The 19421-nt window shown below is 41.8% G+C and overlaps 1 protein-coding gene across 3 annotated transcripts in view; it reads left to right on the top strand.

Moving 5' to 3' along the window:
* LRRTM3 (leucine rich repeat transmembrane neuronal 3) overlaps positions 1 to 19421 on the top strand; it is a 159554-nt gene that overhangs the window by 95073 nt on the left and 45060 nt on the right. For 2 of the 3 annotated variants that reach the window (XR_014225715.1, XM_082267659.1), the window contains exon 3: positions 18636 to 19006. The exons of the other annotated variant lie outside the window; for it this stretch is intronic. Coding sequence is in view for 1 of the 2 variants with exons in the window: in XM_082267659.1 (XP_082123785.1) it covers positions 18636 to 18686 (51 nt within the window). In the remaining variant the exon portion in view is untranslated. Of the gene's footprint in view, positions 1 to 18635; positions 19007 to 19421 lie in introns of those variants that run through there. 3 annotated transcript variants of the gene reach the window in all.

The following is a 19421-nucleotide window of genomic DNA, read 5'->3' on the forward strand; positions in this document are numbered from 1 at the left end:
TTGCAAACAACAGTTTGGTTTATTCATGCAATTTTCTTCACCAGACTGCAAACGTCAAAAAAATCCAAAATAAAATCAAACACAAAATAAATCCTGGCCACTGTGGGCGGCTACCTTCTCACACTCAGGAACCTATCTAAGGAAGTCTGTCCCCAACCTACTGTTGGGCCAACTTGGCTGATTATACAGCAGACTCTCAATAGTCCATGTTTTATCTTTTTACACAACAAATGTCCATTGAACATGTCCCTTTTCTCTTCACATTGAACATGTCCCTTTTCTCTTCACATTGAACATGTCCCTTTTCTCTTCACATTGAACATGTCCCTTTTCTCTTCACACAGCACATGTTCATTGGACTTTCCTTTCACATAGAAAACATCCATTGTTTTTTCTCTTCACACTCTTCACATAGAAATAGTTCATTTTCTCACCTTGAGAAGTCTTCACACTTTTTACCCTCCTCAGCGCACATCGCTCCAGGAGGTCTTCCCCATGCTCACACAGCTTCAGGGGGCATTCATCTGACTGTCCTCCTCTCCCCAGCTCACACAGTGTCAGGAGGCAGCAATCAATCGACTTCCTCTGGACCAATTATAGAGGCCTTAATTTCCTCATTCTGAACAGCTGAAGTCTGTTCAACGTCCTTAGACAGTTCTGGCTACCTCTGCAGCCAACACCCTATAGTAATTGGTGAATTTTCTAAACCAGGTGGAAATGTATCTCCTGTCTGTGACTACATCCACAGATTTACCTGACTTCCTGTCACAATATATATATATATATATATATATATTTTATATATACAGTATCTCACAAAAGTGAGTACACCCCTCACATTTATGTAAATATTTTAATATATCTTTTCATGTGACAATTACACTTTGGTACAATGTAAAGTAGTGAGTGTACAGCTACAGTGTAAATTTTCTGTTCGCTCAAAATAACTCAACTCACAGCCATTAATGTCTAAACCGCTGGCAACAAAAGCGAGTACACCCCAAAATGCAAACGTCCAAATTGGGCCCAAAGTGTCAATATTTTGTGTGGCCACCATTTTTTTCCAGCACTGCCTTAACCACTTGCCCCTCCTGGGCAAAGTGACATACCCGTATGTCACTCGCCCATGAGCCTATAGGGGGCGAGCGCGCGCCGCTGGGGGCGAGCACACGCCACCAGAGGCGCGCTCCCGCCCCCGTTTGTTCCCTGACATCCCGGCGTGAGTGACCGGCGGCTCCGATGTCCGCCGGTCACTCGCGATCTCCCGCTGGAGAGGGAGAAAGGCAGACGGCTGATGTAAACACAGCCGTCTGTCATTCTCCCTGGTGTAACTGCAGAGACTATATGATCCTGCTATGTAGGATCGTATGTCTCTGTGTTTACGTCACAAGCCACGCCCCTTGACAGTTAGTATCATGCCCCTAGGGACACACTTAACCCCTTGATCACTAATAAAGTTAACCCCTTCCCTGCCAGTGTCATTTTTACAGTAACAGTGAACATTTTTAGCACTGATTACTGTAGTAATGTCACTGGTACCCCCAAAAGTGTCAAAAATGTCAGTCAGGGGTCCGACCTGTCCGCCACAATGTCGCAGTCCTGCAAAGAAAAATCGCAGCTCGCCGCCTTTACTAGTTTAAAAAAAAACAATAAAAATGACATAAATCTTTTCCGTAGTTAGTAAACGCAATAACTTTTGCACAAACCAATCAAAATCCGCTTATTGTGATTTTTTTATACCAAAAATATGTAGCAGAAGACAAATTGGCCTAAAATGTTAAAAAATTTTGATTTTCACATTTTTTTTGAGAATTTCATATAAAAAAATTTGAAAAATATTGTTATTTTTTCAAAATTGTCTCTCTTTTTTTGTTTATAGAGCAAAAAGTAAAAATCGCACAGGTGATCAAATACCACCAAAAGAAAGCTCTGTTTGTGGGGGAAAAAAGGACGTCAATTTCATTTGGGTACAGCTTCGCACGACCGCGCAATTGTCCGTTAAAGTCACGCAGTGCCGAATCGCAAAATAGGCCCTGGTCTTTGAGCAGCCAAATCCTCCGGGGCTTAAGTAGTTAACCCCCTTGGCCATGGAGTTCACCAGAGCTTCACAGGTTGCGACAGGAGTCCTCTTCCACTCCTCTATGACGACATCACGGAGCTGGTGGATGTTAGAGACCTTCACCTCCACCTTCTGTTTGAGGATGCCCCACAGATGCTCAATAGGGTTTGGGTCTGGAGACATGCTTGGCCAGTCCATCACCTTTACCCTCAGCTTCTTTAGCAAGGCAGTGGTCATCTTGGAGGTGTGTTTGGGGTCGTTATCATGTTGGAATACTGCCCTGCAGCCCAGTCTCTGAAGGGAGGGGATCATTCTCTGTTTCTATATGTCACAGTACATGTTGGCATTCATGGTTCCCTCAATGTACTGTAGCTCCCCAGTGCCAGCAGCACTCATGCAGCCCCAGACCATGGCACTCCCACCACCATGCTTGACTGTAGGCAAGACACATTTGTCTTTGTACTCCTCATGTGGTTGCCGCCACACGCTTGACACCATCTCAACCAAATAGGTTTATCTTGGTCTCATCAGACTACAGGACATGGTTCCAGTAATCCATGTCCTTGTCTTCAGCAAACTGTTTGCTATGCCATGCCATTCTTTGTCATGAGGTGCCATGTTGAACTTCCAATGACCAGTATGGGAGAGTGAGAGTGATAACACCAAATTTAACACACCTGCTCCTCATTCACACCTGAGACATTGTAACACTAACGAGTAACATGACAACGGGGAGGGAAAATGTCTAATTGGGCCACATTTGGACTTTTTTTTACTTAGAGGTGTACTCACTTTTGTTGCCTGCAGTTTAGACATTAATGGCTGTGTGTTGACCTATTTTGAGGGGACAGCAAATTTACACTGTTATACGATCTGTACACTTATTACTTTACATTGAAGCAAAGTGTCATTTCTTCAGTGTTGTCACATGAAAAGATATAATAAGATATTAACAAAAATGTGAGGGGTGTACTCACTTTTGTAAGATACAGTATATATATATATATATATATATATATATATACGTGTGTGTGTGTCTTACCAGCCAAAGGATTTGTCTTTCTGTTTATCCAGTTCTGCGATTCACACAGTACACAGCAAAGTCCTGTCCGGAAGGGCAGAAGCGATGATTGTTTTCCCTCTGCAGTTAAAGAGGTTGTGAACCCTCTCTTGGAAGTTGTACCTATAGGTAAGTCTTTAATAAGGCTTGCCTATAGGTACTGTAAATATCTCCTAAACTTGAACCGTTTAGGAGATATTTACTTTTAATGCAGCGGATTACGTCATCGGCGCATGCGCTCTAAAGGCACGGCCACCCGTGCCGTTCCTCCAGAGCCCTGTGCCGTGAACGGCGGCTCCCGCGCACATGCGCGGGAGTGATGTAATCCCGCCTCCGCCCAATCAGATGGCCGGAGGATGCAAACCAGGAAGAAGGACGTCCGAACATGTCGGCCGTCCTGTCACTGAGCGGCGGCACTGCAGGGGCTTTGTTCTAAGGTAAGTATTTGATAATGAGCTACTATGCGATGCATACTAGCTCATTATGCCTTTGTCTTACAGGTTTTTTTTTTTTTGTCTCATTTTTTTGTGCAGGATTTACTTCCTCTTTAAGTAGCACTTACAGGTCATATCCCTCCTCCAACTTGTTACTAGACAGTGAAATGAGCAGCAGAGGAGTGATGCGCTCACCCCCCTGTCACTCTGCTCTCCCCTCCTTTAGGCATTTTTCTTTTTGGCAAATTTATAGGTTGTGGCTAAATAAATATCTGCTCTGACCTTGCAAGACACAAGTGAATGCAGCTCTAAATCATTAAATGCATTTATTTAAAGTAAGAAATGTAGGTATTAGGTCCAGTATTAGTCTTCTGCAATCCCCTGTGCAACAGAGCTCAGAATGGGAGAGGGAGAAACAGCATATGAAGTCAATTAGTTGTACTGTTGTACTGTGTATTGTTTGGCCTCATTCACATGGAGACCTGTACACCATTAATGGGTTGTTTGTTTATAAGGCTTGAGCTGCCAGGTGCTGCATGCAGGCAGCCCATGTAAGCCAAAGAGAATGCAGGACATAGCCATTCATCCTAATTTGACAGTCACACACATGTGGGCTCAGAAACCACGTGTACTGGCCTCAACATGAACGAGGCCACTGGAGTACAGCTATATGGCTCCTTATGCTGCTTCCCCCTCTCCCAGCTTGAGCTTGGCTGTACAGGAGATCACAAGAGATTGCAAAAGACCGATACTGGACCTAACACTTACATTTCTTGTCTTTATTAAAAACATTTCATTATTTAAAAATGAATGCAGAGCTGCGTGCAGAGAATTCAGCTTTTATTGCAGGGATTTATTTAGGTCCAACCTATAAATATGCTTGTTTCTCAATATTCATTTTTGCCAGATTTGATCAGAAACTGCCAGTACATTATAAAGGTCTCCTTATAATTGGTCAGCCCAGCCTGCTTTACATTTAATGTACTTTGATTGCACTGATTGCGCATTCCTGCAGTTTTGCGCACCCGATTACTCAAAGGCAGTCACGGACAACACATGTACATCTTGTGATGTTATGGAGATGAGGAGAGGGGGACATGTTCTGTAGTTTGCACCTAGTTTGTGAACTAGGAAGGGCTGAGATTACACTGCAGAGTGTACATAAAATTAATAGCTCACTGGGTTTATGGCAGGACCAAGGGATAATGTTTGTACTTATTGAACAGATATAGCAAATTCATTTATATTGGTATATTTAGCAAACCTAAAATGAGCAAAGAGAATTTCATTATTAGGGTGTACATACACGTTAAATATTTGGAAAAGTCTATATATTCTAGAAACCCCTCAAAAAAATGACAAAAAAAAATTGCCCTTTATGTTTTTATAATTTTGTAGCTAATGAGTTTCCAAATAACAAATCCCAAATTACCTACCGTGTCTGTTATTTGCACCTTTTCTTTTTTTTATATATAAACTAACATCTTAGGCCGAGCAGTCCTTCAAATTACATTTTTTTACATTTTTTAATTTTTGGTTACGTTAAACCAACATCTTAAGCTCCATTCCAAAGTAAATGCTCATTAGTACAAGGTATATTTGAAAAGAAAAAAAGCAAACAGAGTGATTCTAATTAGAAATGGTTTCTTTTTTCTAATATGAGATATGAAGCAACATGATATTTAGCACGTGCTCATATAATTCCTGCACTATTAGTACTAAATAATATTGTATTTATCTACTCTTCTTCAGTCATTTAGAAGCGGTAATGCTAAAAACAAACAAACTGCCAACATAATCACATTCCTATTTTCTATATATTGTATCTATATTATCTAGTTTTGCAAATAATACTACCCCTTTAAAAATAACCCCTATACATATACCGGTAAATACCTCCTAGCAAATCTGTGCGTAACTGTTTGCTTTGATCTGCCGGCCCCCCTATTCCCAGTATAAACTTGACTTTCCTGCGCTCATCCCTTCCTCTATTCAGTACCATGAGCTAAAGGAATGAACTGAAACATGTGGTTGACTTAGTGACAGCATTGGGCCAATTAGTGCAGTGTAAAATATGGGTCCCGCTACCCACAGGTTACACTGGCACCTAACCAGCATGGGGAAAATGCAAAAGAAAGGTTGATATACTGCTAAAGAGTGCTTAAAGTTTTTGTAACCTTTAAAAAAGTTCACTGCCAGCCCCTCTTTTATTCAGCCATAACACACTGTGTAAGTGTTTTTGAAAACTAAATCTCTAAACAACTTTTTTTCAGAGATCTTCTGGTTGGTCACGTGACTCCCAGCCACTCTCCTACGCCATCTACAGCACAGGTGTCAAACACAAGGCCCCCCCAGGCCATTTCATGTGGCCCTTGCACTTTTACTGCAGGTGCAGCACCCCCCTTGTCTTTCCCCATCTTGTCTCAGTAGTCGGCAGCAGAGAGGACAGAACTCCTTTGCCAGATCCTCTGTGCAGCTGCAGAAAGGGTCGTCTTTGCCCACCCCCACCTTTTCAGCAGTCCGCAGCAGAGAGGAGGGCTGAACTCCTCCTACAGATCCTGCGCCTCTCTGTGTAGCCACAACGCCACCTTGTCTGTGCCTCCCCTAGTCTCAGTATTCAGCAGACTCTGGAAGCTGACTCTAGCCCTACTCTGGTTCTCCTCCAGACCCTGCACTACTTCCCAGATCCACCTGCATCTTCTTCCTGGCAGTATCACAAGGTAGGGGGTGCATTGTGATGTAAGGAAGGGTGGGTGACTCTTCTTGACATCTCATGTAAGGGTGTAAGGGGGTGTGGGGTGCTCTGGACATCTAATCTTACAGATATAACCGCCCCTTTGAGGGCAACCATAATGCTGATGCGGCCCGCGATGAAATTGAGTTTGACACCCCTGATCTACAGGCTACAGTGGGAGGGGCTGAGATCTCCCTCTGACGTCAGCCGGGGAGGTAACGTGACCGCTGTGCCCCTCCGGCTGTAGCCGGGCGGAGGGGGAGGAGAGTGGCTGGGAGTCACGTGACCGGCCTGAAGAGACCTGAAAAATTGTATTTAGAGGCTTAATTTCCCCCCCCCCCCCCCCCCATATTTGGTGATATTTGGTGCACACAGAGTGCATTTATATAATTTGTAGCCATTGAGGAATATGAAAGATTTTTTGCAAGTTCAGCTATAAATGTGACCTGTTGTTATGCCTTGCTTGGGAAAAGCACACATTCATCTGTCTTTTTACCAACTGACCAGTTTCACCAAAAAATGTAGAGCCAGTACCACTAGCCTACAAGTAACAAAACTGCTAGAGCTCTGGAATACTATTATATATTAAAAAAATATATATATAGTTACCAAAAGAGTTGTTCATACAGGTTACATAGTTAGTCAGGTTGAAAAAAGACCATCCGGTTCAACCAAAAAAAAAAAAAAACAGTATTGAAAACCCAACCATGCACTCCCATATACACAATCCTATACCTGCTTTTGATCCAGAGGAAGGCGAAAATAAACCCCAGCAAAGCATGATCCAATTTGCTACAGCAGGGGAAAAAAATTCCTTCCTGATCCCCCGAGAGGCAATCGAATATTCCCTGGTGCATCTCATAAAATTAGAAAGTTATTTTTTTTTCAGTAATTCCATTCAAAAAGTGAAACTCATATATTTTATATAATATGTTGCACACAGAGTGATATGTTTCAAACATTTCTTTCTTTTAATTTTGATGATTATGGCTTACAGCTGGTGACTCAGTGGTGAGAACCCAAAATTCAGTATCTCAGAAAATTAGAATATTACGTAAGGCCAATTTTTTAAAAAAGGATTTTTAATACAGAAATGTTGGCTATGTTGGCTTACTGAAAGGCATGAAATATTTAATGGTAAAAGAAGGTACTGTATAAATGTGTGTATGTGCTGGAATTCACCACCAATAATGTTCAAAGATGATACAATGTATCTATATATGGATATGTGCAGCAATGTGCTAAATAGGCAACCTGCACATACCTATATGAGATGGTTTGCTGTGTACTCAATCAAAGCTGAGTGTCATTAGCAATCTGTGAAAAGTGAATACTAAATATATAAATACATGTATCCAGCAATAAATTATAAATAAAATCGTCTAGTTAATAAAGTCCAAATAACGTGAATACAATTCATGTGCATACTAAAACTTATCCCAATAGATACAAAAAAAGTGCTATGTGCATACAAGATCAGTCCAATTCAGAAAACATGACAGAAAAATGTCTAAAAGTCCAATAGTGTGATGAAGATGAGTGGCTGTCAAAACACCTGCCCCTTTGTGAATGAGAAATGGAAACCTTTTCTGCCCGTGGGTAAATAGATAATATATGTGCTCACCACCACTTATACAATGGATGGATGCTCCGTCCACACTTGCACCCTAATATCTTCCTGCAATTCGATTACATATATATGAGGAACACAGAAATTGTATAATAGTGTAATTCAGTTTTTTATTGTCTCATGAATCAATAATAAATACTGCTTACATCAATGAGTGCCTATCCCGGCACTGGTGAGAACTGCCGCAGACCTCCTGAAGATTCTCTATGGGGTTTAGGTCAGGTGAGTTTGCTAGCCAATCAAGCACAGTGATACCATGATCAATACCCTTTCACTGCAAGAGCGGTTTTTGCAGTACCAGGTATTGGTACATTTGGCAGTGTGGGCGGTGCCAAGTCTTGCTGTAAAATGAAATCAGCATCTCCATAAAGCTGGTCAGCAGAGGGATGGCAGATGGAGTAGATAACATGGCTCCCCAAATCATCATGGACTGGAAAATGTTGCATTTCATTTGAAAATCAAGGTCCAAGTTGCATGAGGTCCAGTGTTTCCACAGTCAGTGATTATTAGGGGAGCCATGTCATCTGCTGGTGTTGGTCCGCTGTTTTTTTTTTTTTTCAAGTCAAAGTCAGAGCAGCCCTCTACCAGGAAATTATAGCGCACGTCATGCTTCCCTCTGCTGACCAGCTTTATGGAGATGCTGATTTCATTTTCCAGCAGGACTTGGCACCTGCCCACACTGCCAAAAGTACCAATACCTGGTTTAATGATCATGGTACCACTGTGCTTGATTGGCCAGCACACTCACCTGACCTAAACCCCATAGAGAATCTGTGGGGTATTGTAAAGAGGAAAATGAGACACCAGACCCAACAATTCAGACGAGCTGAAGGCCGCTATGAAAGCAACCTGGGCTTCCATAACACCTCATCTATACCACAGGCTGATCACCTTAATGCCACACCGCATTGATCCAGTATTTCATGCAAAAGGAGCCCCAACCAAGTATTGAGTACATACTATACTGTACATGGACATACTTTTCAGTAAGCCAACATTTCTGTATTAAAAATCCTTTTTTTTTTTTTATTGGTCTTATGTAAAAATCTAGTTTTCTGAGATACTGAATTTTGGGTTTTCACTAGCTGTAAGCCATAATTATCAAAATTAAAAGACAGAAATGCTTGAAATATATCACTGTGTGTGTAACACAACTATATAAAATATATGAGTTTCACTTTTTGAATTGAAATACTGAAATAAATACATTTTTAGATGATATTCTAATTTTTTGAGATTCACCGGTATATAAAAGAAAGCAAACTTTTAATATTACAGGATTACAATAGTCTTATACATAAAAAAAAAAGGAAATAACATTATAAAGTGGTAGCAATTCTAACAAACAATTTTGGCTACAGAACCATGTCAACATTATGGAAGCGAGGAAACATATTTTACATGTATTTGAAGTTTTCTGTTTTACTATTGTATGCACAGGGCCAGATTTTCCCACAGGCACTGTAGACACATGCCTACAGGCGTTCCTCCTAGAGAGGTGCCCATCAGTATGAGTTTTTTTCCTTTCACTGCCAGGTCTGTACTGGGATTATGTGTAAATCTGACAGGCAGACATAGGGCTGGATTTATATCAGAGATATAAATCCAGCCCTATGCATGCACAATACATATCTGATTGGGAAAACTTTCTGTTTCACATTTGGGATTCTCTACTGACTGCATACAGTGCCTCAAAAAAGTATTCATACCCCTTGAAATTTTCCACATTTTCATGTTACAACCAAAAAGGTAAATGTATTTTATTGGGATTTTATGTGATAGATCAACACAAAGTAGCATATGATTGTTAAGTGGAAGGAAAATGATAAATGGTTTTTAACATAAATAAATATCTGAAAAGTGTGGCATGCATTTGTATTCATCCCCCTTTACTCTGATACCCCTAACTAAAATCTAGTGAAACCTATTGCCTTCAGAAGTCACCTAATTAGTAAATAGAGTCCACCTGTGTGTAACTTAATCTCAGCTGTTCTTTGAAGCCCTCAGAGGTTTGTTAGAGAACCTACGTGAACAAACACCATCATGAAGGCCAAGAAACACACCAGACAGGTGAGGGATAAAGTCGTGGAGAAGTTTAGTTTAGAAGCTAGGTAAGGTTATGAAAAAAATATATCCCAAGCTTTGAACATCTCACAGAGCACTGTTCAATTCATCATCTGAAAATGAAAAGAGTATGACACAACTGCAAACCTACCAAGACATGGCTGTCCACCTAAACTGACAAGCCGGGAAGAAGAGCAATAATCAGAGAAGCAGCCAAGAGGCTCATGGTAACTCTGGAGGAGCTGCAGAGATCCACAGCTCAGGTGGGAGAATCTGTCCACAGGACAGCTATTAGTCCTGCAGTCCCCAAATCTGGCCTTAATGGAAGAGTGTCAAGAAGAAAGCCATTGCTGAAAGAAAGCCATAAGGAGTCCTGTTTTCAGTTTTCGAAAAGCCATGTGGGGGACACAGCAAACATGTGGAAGAAGGTGCTCTGATCAGATGAGACCAAAACTAAACTTTTTGGCCTAAAAGCAAAATGCTTTGTGTGGCGGAAAACTAGCACTGCACATCACCCTGAGCACAATATCCCCACCGTGAAACATAGTGCTGACATCATCATGTTGTGGGGATGCTTTTCTTCAGCAAGGACAGGGAAGCTGGTCAGAACTGATGGGATGATCGATGGAGCCAAATAAAGGCAAATCTTAAAAGAAAACCTGTTAGAGTCTGCAAAAGACTTAAGACTGGGGTAGAGGTTCACCTTCCAGCAGGACAACAATGCTAAACATACAGCCAAAGCTACAATGGAATGGTTTAGATCAAAGCATATTTCTGTGTTAGAATGACCCAGTCAAAGTCCAGACCTAAATCCAATTGAGAATCTGTGGCAAGACTTGAAAATTGCTCTCCATCCAATCTGACAGAGCTTGAGCTATTTTGCAATGAAGAATGGGCAAAAATGTTCCTCTCTAGATGTGAAAAGCTGGTGGAGATATACCCAAAAGACTTGCAGCTTTAATTGCAACGAAAGGGGGTTCTAAGTATTGACTCAGGGGGGCTGAATACAAATGCGCGCCACACTTTTCAGATATTTATTTGTAAAAATATTTGAAAACCATTTATAATTTTCGTGCCACTTTGTGTTGGTCTATCATATAAAATCCCAATAAAATACATTTACGTTTTTGGTTGTAACATGACAAAATGTGGAAAATTTTAAGGCACTGTAGGTTGGCAATTTTTAAAAAAAAAATCAAAATCATAGAAAATTTTAAGAGTCTGCGAATGACAAAGGGGTTTTCAAGTTTAAGTTAGAACTGGAGCTAGCAAAGCAGATTATCATAAGACTTTAGTAATGTTTACCAGTAGAAACTCTCCAAAATAAAATAAAAAAAACTGCGCACAAACCTTTCAAGACACCCCAGTGTCAAAACAGCCATTCTGGGCCTGGGTAAAGAACATATAGGAATATGCCTACACAAAAACCTTGAAGAGTCTTGTCTTTTACAAGCGATGGGTATTTATTGTTGGAGAGGTTTCGAAAAACAACTTTATGTGTTTATTTTATGACGTCTTTGGCTTCTGAAATATAAAAACCATTTACAGTGTTTGAACAGAAATTGCTTACAGGGTTAAGTGCTCTGGCTAATGAATTGGAGCTTTGGATTCAATTCTGTGTATTATCCTCTTTTCGTTTTTTAATTTGTTTTACCTCTGAAAGAGGAGGAGGATCTCAAACACAAGGATCATCTACTTGTTTCATAAGCACAATGAATCAACAAATTAATAGGAAACAGTTGTCTGTATAAAATCTTTTTACAAAGAAAGCTGTTATATAAAGCAGGCTCGTTCAGTTTCATAAATGGTGCTCTCATTTTGGATTCTTATGAGGTCTCAGCTGACATTTTGTGTGCATTTATGTGAAACTTTTTCCACCCCATACGTATTCTTCTGATTGTATTCAACAAATGTTCAATATGTATCAAAGGCTTATAGGCTCAAAGAACGTAATCAGAAAAAGACTGAAGACAGAAGAAAACTGTTAGATAGAATTGTTTACACAAGATTTTCTAAGTTATAGATACACTATGTTAACAAAAGTATTAAGACATCTGCCTTTACATACACATGAACTTTAATGGAATCCCAGTTAGGCCTGGTTCACACCTTTGCAGGTTTCAGTTTGCATATTCCAGGTGCATTTTGCATTTTTCAATACACATTTTTGATCCATTGAAGTCCATGGAAACAAAACAAAAAGAAAAAAGTCCCTGGCCCCTTTAATAAAATGCACAGATGTGCGTGACCCATAGGAAACCATGGTAAATGGACTGTAGTGTGTTTCTGCAAAACTTAAAACGTACTAAAAAATGCATAGGTGTGGACCAAGTCCGTAGGGCTGAATATTAAGTTGGCCCACTCTTTGCCGCTCTAGCAGCTTCAACTCTTCTAGGAAGGCTGTCCACAAGGTTTAGGAGTGTGTCTATGGAAATGTTTGACCATTCTTCCAGAAGTGCATTTGTGAGGTCAGACACTGATGTTGGTCTAGAAGGCCTTGCTCCCAGTCTCCGTTGTAATTCATCCCAAAGTTGTTCTGTTGGGTTGAGATCAGGACTCTGTGCAGGCCAGTCAAGTTCCTCCCCCCAAACTTGCTCATCCATGTAATTTTGGACCTTGTTTGTGCACTGGTGTGCAGTCATGTTGAAACAGTAAGGGTCATCCCCAAACTGTTCCCACAACGTTGGGAGCATGGATTTGTCCAAAATGTCTTGGCATGCTGACGCCTTGTAAAGTTCCCTTCACTGGAGCTAAGGGGCCAAAGCACAACCCCTGAAAAACAACCCCACTCCATAATCCCCCCTTCACCAAATGATTTGGACCAGTGAACAAAGCAAGGTCCATAGAGACATGGATGAGCGAATATCGGGGGGAGGAACTTGACTGGCCTGCAGAGGGTCCTGACCTCAACCCGATAGAACACCTTTGGGATGAATTAGAGCGCAGACTGCGAACCAGGCCTCCTCTCCAACATCAGTGCCTGACCTCACAAATGCGTTTCTGGAAGAATGGTCAAACATTCCCATAGACACACTCCTAAACCTTGTGGACAGCCATCCCAGAAGAATTGAAGCTGTTACAGGTGCAAAGGGTGGGCCAACTCAATATTGAACCCTACGGACTAAGACTGAGATTCCATTAAAGTTCATGTGCCTGTAAAGGCAGACAGCCCAATACATTTGGTTATATAGTATATTATTTTGAAAATATCCTAATAATTGCTATCCAAGATTCTACATATGGTATGGTTACAGATCACCAGCTTATGTTAGCAGCTTTGAAGACAGCTCACACTTAGTACTAGAATAACTACTATAATAATATAGATATAGACATTTAAACCATTTCCCATGTGGCAATATTCCAAATGGTAATTGAGGGGGGTGCTATAAAAAGGTGACCCCATGCACCTAGCCTAATTTTATATATGGCCACCATAACCTTATTATGAAAGAGCTTTTCCCACAGAAATGCTGATTAGAATTATTTTACAGAAGAAATGCATAAACATCAGATAGCAGATTTAGAAGAATATTTCTTAAGGGTAAAGCCGTGCCATATGGCCATGCATCTGACACAGACACAGCTAAGCAATCTGTACTTGCTAAATGTGGGGAAGATTGGTTTCCACAACAGAATACATAACGTATTTGTGTTTGTGTCTTACCTATTTATGTTTATTCACTTGTAAAACTCCTTTGAAGACATATTCCTCAACCCGCCCAAGGCAATGATGGAATTGGTTCTTCACTGTACAGGGTGCAGCCAGGACAGACAGAGATTTTGCTACTCTAATTAACAGCTTCTATAATTAAACAACAGCCATGCCTGGGAACTGTCAGAATTTGGCCCCAAGGCTCAGGATTTTTAGGCACATTTCTGATTCTCAGAGATTATGCCTCCAATTTCAGGGCTGCTATTTCAGTGCTGCATTTCATATTCTTCAAATAATCTCCGCTGTTATAGTCACATAATCTGTGTCTGCATCATCTGAGAACTCAAGTTTTCTATTAGACATAAAAACTATATACAGCTACTTCGTGAATATGTCATATACTGTATATTCCTTGCTTGTGCCTGAATAATGGATAATACAAGTGATAAAGACTTAGTTTGCCAAGGGGAGAGATCAAGTTTGATCATGCACACTGCAACAATGCAGTGAATTCTAATAAAAAACAAATGCACTATATTGTAGCATAGTTTGTTATTCACTTTAAGGAGAGGTAGGGATAGGACAGGGAATATAAGAAGATGCTTTGGTTTCAGGCGATGAGACTTAAATGGTAACTCCACCTCGTTGGGAAAAAAATGTGTATATATATATATATATATATATATATACAAACACACACACACACACTATATTGTCAAAAGTATTGGCACTCCTGCCTTTTCACGCACATGAACTTTAATGGAATCCCAGTCTTAGTCCCTTGGGTTCAATATTGAGTTGGCACACCCTTTGCAGCTATAACAACTTCAACTCTTCTAGGAAGGCTGTCCAAGGTTTAGGAGTGTGTCTATGGGAATGTTTGACCATTCTTCCAGAGGCGAATTTGTGAGGTCAGGCACTAATGTTGGACAAGAAGGCCTGGCTCACATTTTCCACTCTAATTCATCCCAAAAGTGTTCTATTGGGTTGAGGTTAGGCCAGTCAATTTCCTCCACCCCAAACTCGCTCATACACATCTTTATGGACTTTGCTTTGTGCACTGGTCCAAATCATGTGGTGGAGGGGGGATTATGGTATGGGGTTGTTTTTCAGGGGTTGGGCTTAGTTCCAGTGAAGGGAACTCAGCATACCAAGACATTTGGCCAAGGCAGTTCATGCTCCCAACTTTGTGGTAACAGTTTGGGGGTGGCCCCTTCCTGTTCCAATATGACTGCGCACCAATTCAAAAAGCAAGGTCCATAAAGACATGGATGAGCATATTTGGAGTTGAGGAACTTCTTTAAGCAACATCCCAAAAGTAGCCACCCATTTACAGCTCATCTCTGCACACCCTCCCCACCACACATTACCTCTGCACCTGCTGTCTACAGCTCTCCTCTGTTCCCCTTGTCTACAGACCTTCCTTGTGTCCTCTGTCCATGCCTCACCTCTTGGTACTCAGCGCTGGGTTCTCAGCTCACCTTTGCATCCCCATCCACAGTTCACCTCTGCGTCCTCATCCACAGCTCACCTTTGGGTCTTCATCCCCAACTCACCTTTGCGTCCTCGTTCACAGCTCACCTCTGCATCCCTGTCCTTAGCTTGCCTTTGCATCCTTGTCCACAGCTCACCTTTGTGTACCCGTCCACAGCTCACTTTTGCATCCACAGCTCACCTTTACGTCCTAGTCCACAAATCATCTTTGCGTCCCTGTCCCCAGCTCACTTTTGCATCCCCGTCCACAAAACACCTTTGCGTCCCCATGCACAGATCGCCTCCATGTCCTCATCCCCAGCTGACCTTTTCATCCTCGTCCACAGCTCACCACTCTTTCCCCATCCTCACCTCACATTTGAGTCCTCATTCAAAAATCACCTTTGCATCCCTGTCCTCAGCTTATCCTTGAGTCCCAGTCCACAGCTCACTTTTGTGTCCCTATTCTCATCTCACCCTTGTGTCCCCATACACAAATGACCTTTACGTCACCGTCCACAGTTCACCTCTGCATCCTCATCCACAGTTCACCTCTGCGTCCTCATCCACAGCTCCCCTTTGGGTCCTCACCCCCAACTCATCTTTGTGTCTTCATTCCCAACTGACCTTTTTCCGTCCCCATCCTCAACTCACCTTTGCGTTCAAAGCTCACCTCTGCATCCCTGTCCTCAGCTTACCTTTGCATTCCCTTCCACAGTTTACCTTTGGGTAAATCAACTTTGTGTCCCTGTCCTCAGCTCACCTTTTGTCCCTGTCTACAGCTATCGTTTGCATCCATGTCCACAGCTAAACTTTCCATCCTTGTCCATGGCTCACCTTTGCGTCCCCGTCCACAGCTCACTTTTGTATCCCCGTCCACAGCTCACTTTTGCATCCCCTTCCACAGCTCACCTTTGCATTCTAGTCCACAAATCATCTTTGCGTCCCTGTCCTCAGCTCACTTTTGCATCCCCGTCCACAAAACACCTTTGGGTCCCCATCCAATGTTCACCCCTATGTCCTCGTCCACAGCTCACCTTTGCATACTCATTCCCAGGCCACCTCTCCATCCTCATCCTCAGCTCACATCTGTGTCCTCATTCACAAATCACCTTTGCGTCCCAGTCCTTTAGCTTATTCTCGAGTCCTAGTCCACAGCTCACTTTTGCGTCCCCATTCTCAGCTCACCCTTGTGTCCCCGTACACAAATTACCTTTGCGTCACTGTCCACAGTTCACCTCTGCGTCCTCATCGACAGCTCACCTTTGGGTCCTCATCCCCAACTCACCTTTGTGTCCTCGGTCACAGCTCACTTTTGCATCCCTGTCCACAGCTCAACTTTCCATCCTTGTCCACAGCTCACCTTTGTGTCCCCTTCCACAGTTCACTTTTGCATCCCTGTCCACAAATCATCTTTGTGTCCCCGTCCTCAGCTCACTTTTGCATCACCATCCACAGAACGTCTTTGCGTCCCCATCCACAGTTCACCTCTAAGTCCTCATCCACAGCTCACCTTTGCGTCCTCATTCCCAGTTCACCTTTGCATCCTCGTCCACAGCTCACCTCTTCGTCCTCATGCTCAGCTCACATTTGCTCCTCATTAACAAATTACCTTTGCGTCCTTGTCCTCAGCTTATATTTGAGTCACAGTCCACAGCTCACTTTTACGTCCTCATTCTCAGCTCACCCTTGTGCCCCCGTACACAAATTACCTTTGCGTCCCCGTCCACAGGTTCACCTTTGCGTCCCTGTCCACAACCTCAGCTCACCCTTGCGCCCCCGTGCACAGCTCACCTTTGTGTCCCCATCCTCTGCTCACCTTTGCATCCTCAGGTCACCCTTGTGTATCCATCCACAAATCACCTCTATGTTCCCATCCACAGCTCAGCTTTCATCCCCGTCCAACGCTCACATTTGCATCCACGTCCACAGCTCACCTTTCCATCCTTGTCCACAGCTCACCTTTGCGTTTCCATTCACAGCTCACTTTTGCATCCCCGTCCAAAGCTGACCTTTGTGTTCCCATCCTACACTCACCATTGAGTCCCCATCCTCAGCTCACCCTTGTGTCCCTGTCCACAAATCACTTTTGCGTCCCCATCCACAACTCACCTATGCGTCCCCGTCTACAAATAACCTTTGTGTCCCTGTCCACAGATAACCTTTGCATCCCTATTCACAGCTCACCTTTACACCCCCCATATCATGTCTTTGCCCACTTCTACATTTCACTTCTGCACCCCTGTCCACAGTTCACCCCATCCACAGCTCTCAACTTAGCATCCCGACTAAAAGAAAACTAACTTTATTTTACTCTTAAACAAACACATTACAAAGGCATTGTATTTTCACCTGTATGCACTATACACACAAAGGTTAAAGGAATCTAAGGCCCCTAAATGAGAGAAAAATTCAGAAATTCAGCTTCACTACTTCACTTTTGACCTGTCAATGAACCTCCTTCTGATCTGCATCTGACCTGCTTTAAATAGGTTTTACATTCCCATGGACTTCTGTGGACATGCAAAAACTGTTTGAAAGTCTGGCAAAGGCTTTTAGTCCCCAGTGAGTTCCTGGAGCTTGCACAAACACATACAGTACTTCTAGGTAGCATCGTAGCCAAATATTTGACAATAGGGATGACGATTGAAGAAATAAAACTTTTCGCCCTTCTTTCACTTTTGTTGCCACTTTTCTCCTTTTGATTTAACTCCCTTCCCTTTATAGCCATTGATACTGAATTGTCCCTATAGTAGAATCTCTGGGTTGGGTCATAATAGGAAGAGTTTCTTAAGCGAGCAGAGGTTAATTTAGAACTGGTGAGTTTCACAGTCAAGGAAGAAAGAGCGTACAAACCGTGTTGCTTCCTTTTCATTCTACAGACAGTCATGTTCTCTGGGGGAAAGCCTTATGCATAATATATGACTTATCTCATTTTCTTTGTGTGATATTTAATAGGTACAACATAGAAGGTCTTGATTTTAATTATTGATTAATATTTTACAATAATTAATCATTCTTCTTTATAAAACAGTTTTGTGTTCTAAAGAAAAATAATTTTTTTGTATTTTCTTGGGACTGCAACACAGAGAACTGCTGGATGGAATATAAATTCTCGGCTATGAGAAATGGTCAGTAAGGCAGCAGATTCCTGCTGTGCTCTGTCTAAGTGGAAAAGTCATCAGTCTCTGTGTTTACACATTGGCTCATTCTATAATTTCTCTGATGTGAGTCATATTTTATATTCTATGACTCCAGGAGATGTAAAATCACCAATATTTTCTCAATACCCTCTATAAAATTGTATGTTTATTTAATTTCCTGTCCGCACGCACGGTGTATTTATGAATATGTTGCAAATAATGCTGCCAAGGATAGCCAAGCAGTTTAGATTAATTTCAGATACCACATTTTGGAAAATGGATATTTACCCAAGAGAGATTTAGCAATTGCATGGCACTGAGGGTGTGAAATTGCTATTAAATCCTAAAAGTGTGTTTATTTCTTTTTTTTTTTTTTTTTCCAGAACTCCACATCCTATCCGAGAAGTCTGTGCTACTATTTACCCGGAGAATGAAATCACTTAACACTTACTAACAAATATTTATACAGTGGCCACAAAATAGAAGCTCCTGTTTAGTACCATGTTGGGCTATCATTGGCCCTGACAATCACATGTTATTGCAGTGAAAACAAATGGGTCCTGTAGCATCCAGTTGCTGGTGATAATGCAGTGCATATGCAGTTGCCCAAGGCTGATGGGTGGATGCCCCTTTCTATGGATGCTCAAGTTAATCTCAAAGGCATTATGCCAACCCCTGAATCTACCATTATAGTTGTGCTTTTGCAGCTGGGATTCACTGGACCAAACTACATTTTTCCAGTCATCAACAGTCCAGTTCCAATGTTCCCAAGCGGCGATTGCAAACACATTTGAGGTTAACAAGAAAGGTATCCTGCAAGCTTGTTTGTATGTGTACCCCATACCACCAAGAGTGCAATGCATGGTGCAGTCCAGTATTGGTTGTTTATCCCACATGTGTATTGTAATTACTGTGCTGTGACATTTGCTGTTATGTCCCCAGTAGAGAAGAGAGGTTTTGATTAATTTGATTTCGCTAATAATTTACAGATTTTACAGTCAGCAAAATTTGGCTGACATGGAAACTCTCAATGTCACTCCCTGAGTTGCTTAGGTGATTTTTTTTATATTTGGAGGGTGGGTTTAAGGGGGGAGGGGAGGTAGTACCTATATATATATATATATATTTTTTTTTTTTTTCAATTAGTGTTCTTTAAATTAGTTTTTTCC

This window comes from Pelophylax lessonae, assembly GCF_965119305.1.
Source record: "Pelophylax lessonae genome assembly, chromosome: 9".
In the NCBI taxonomy this organism is placed as follows: domain Eukaryota; kingdom Metazoa; phylum Chordata; class Amphibia; order Anura; family Ranidae; genus Pelophylax; species Pelophylax lessonae.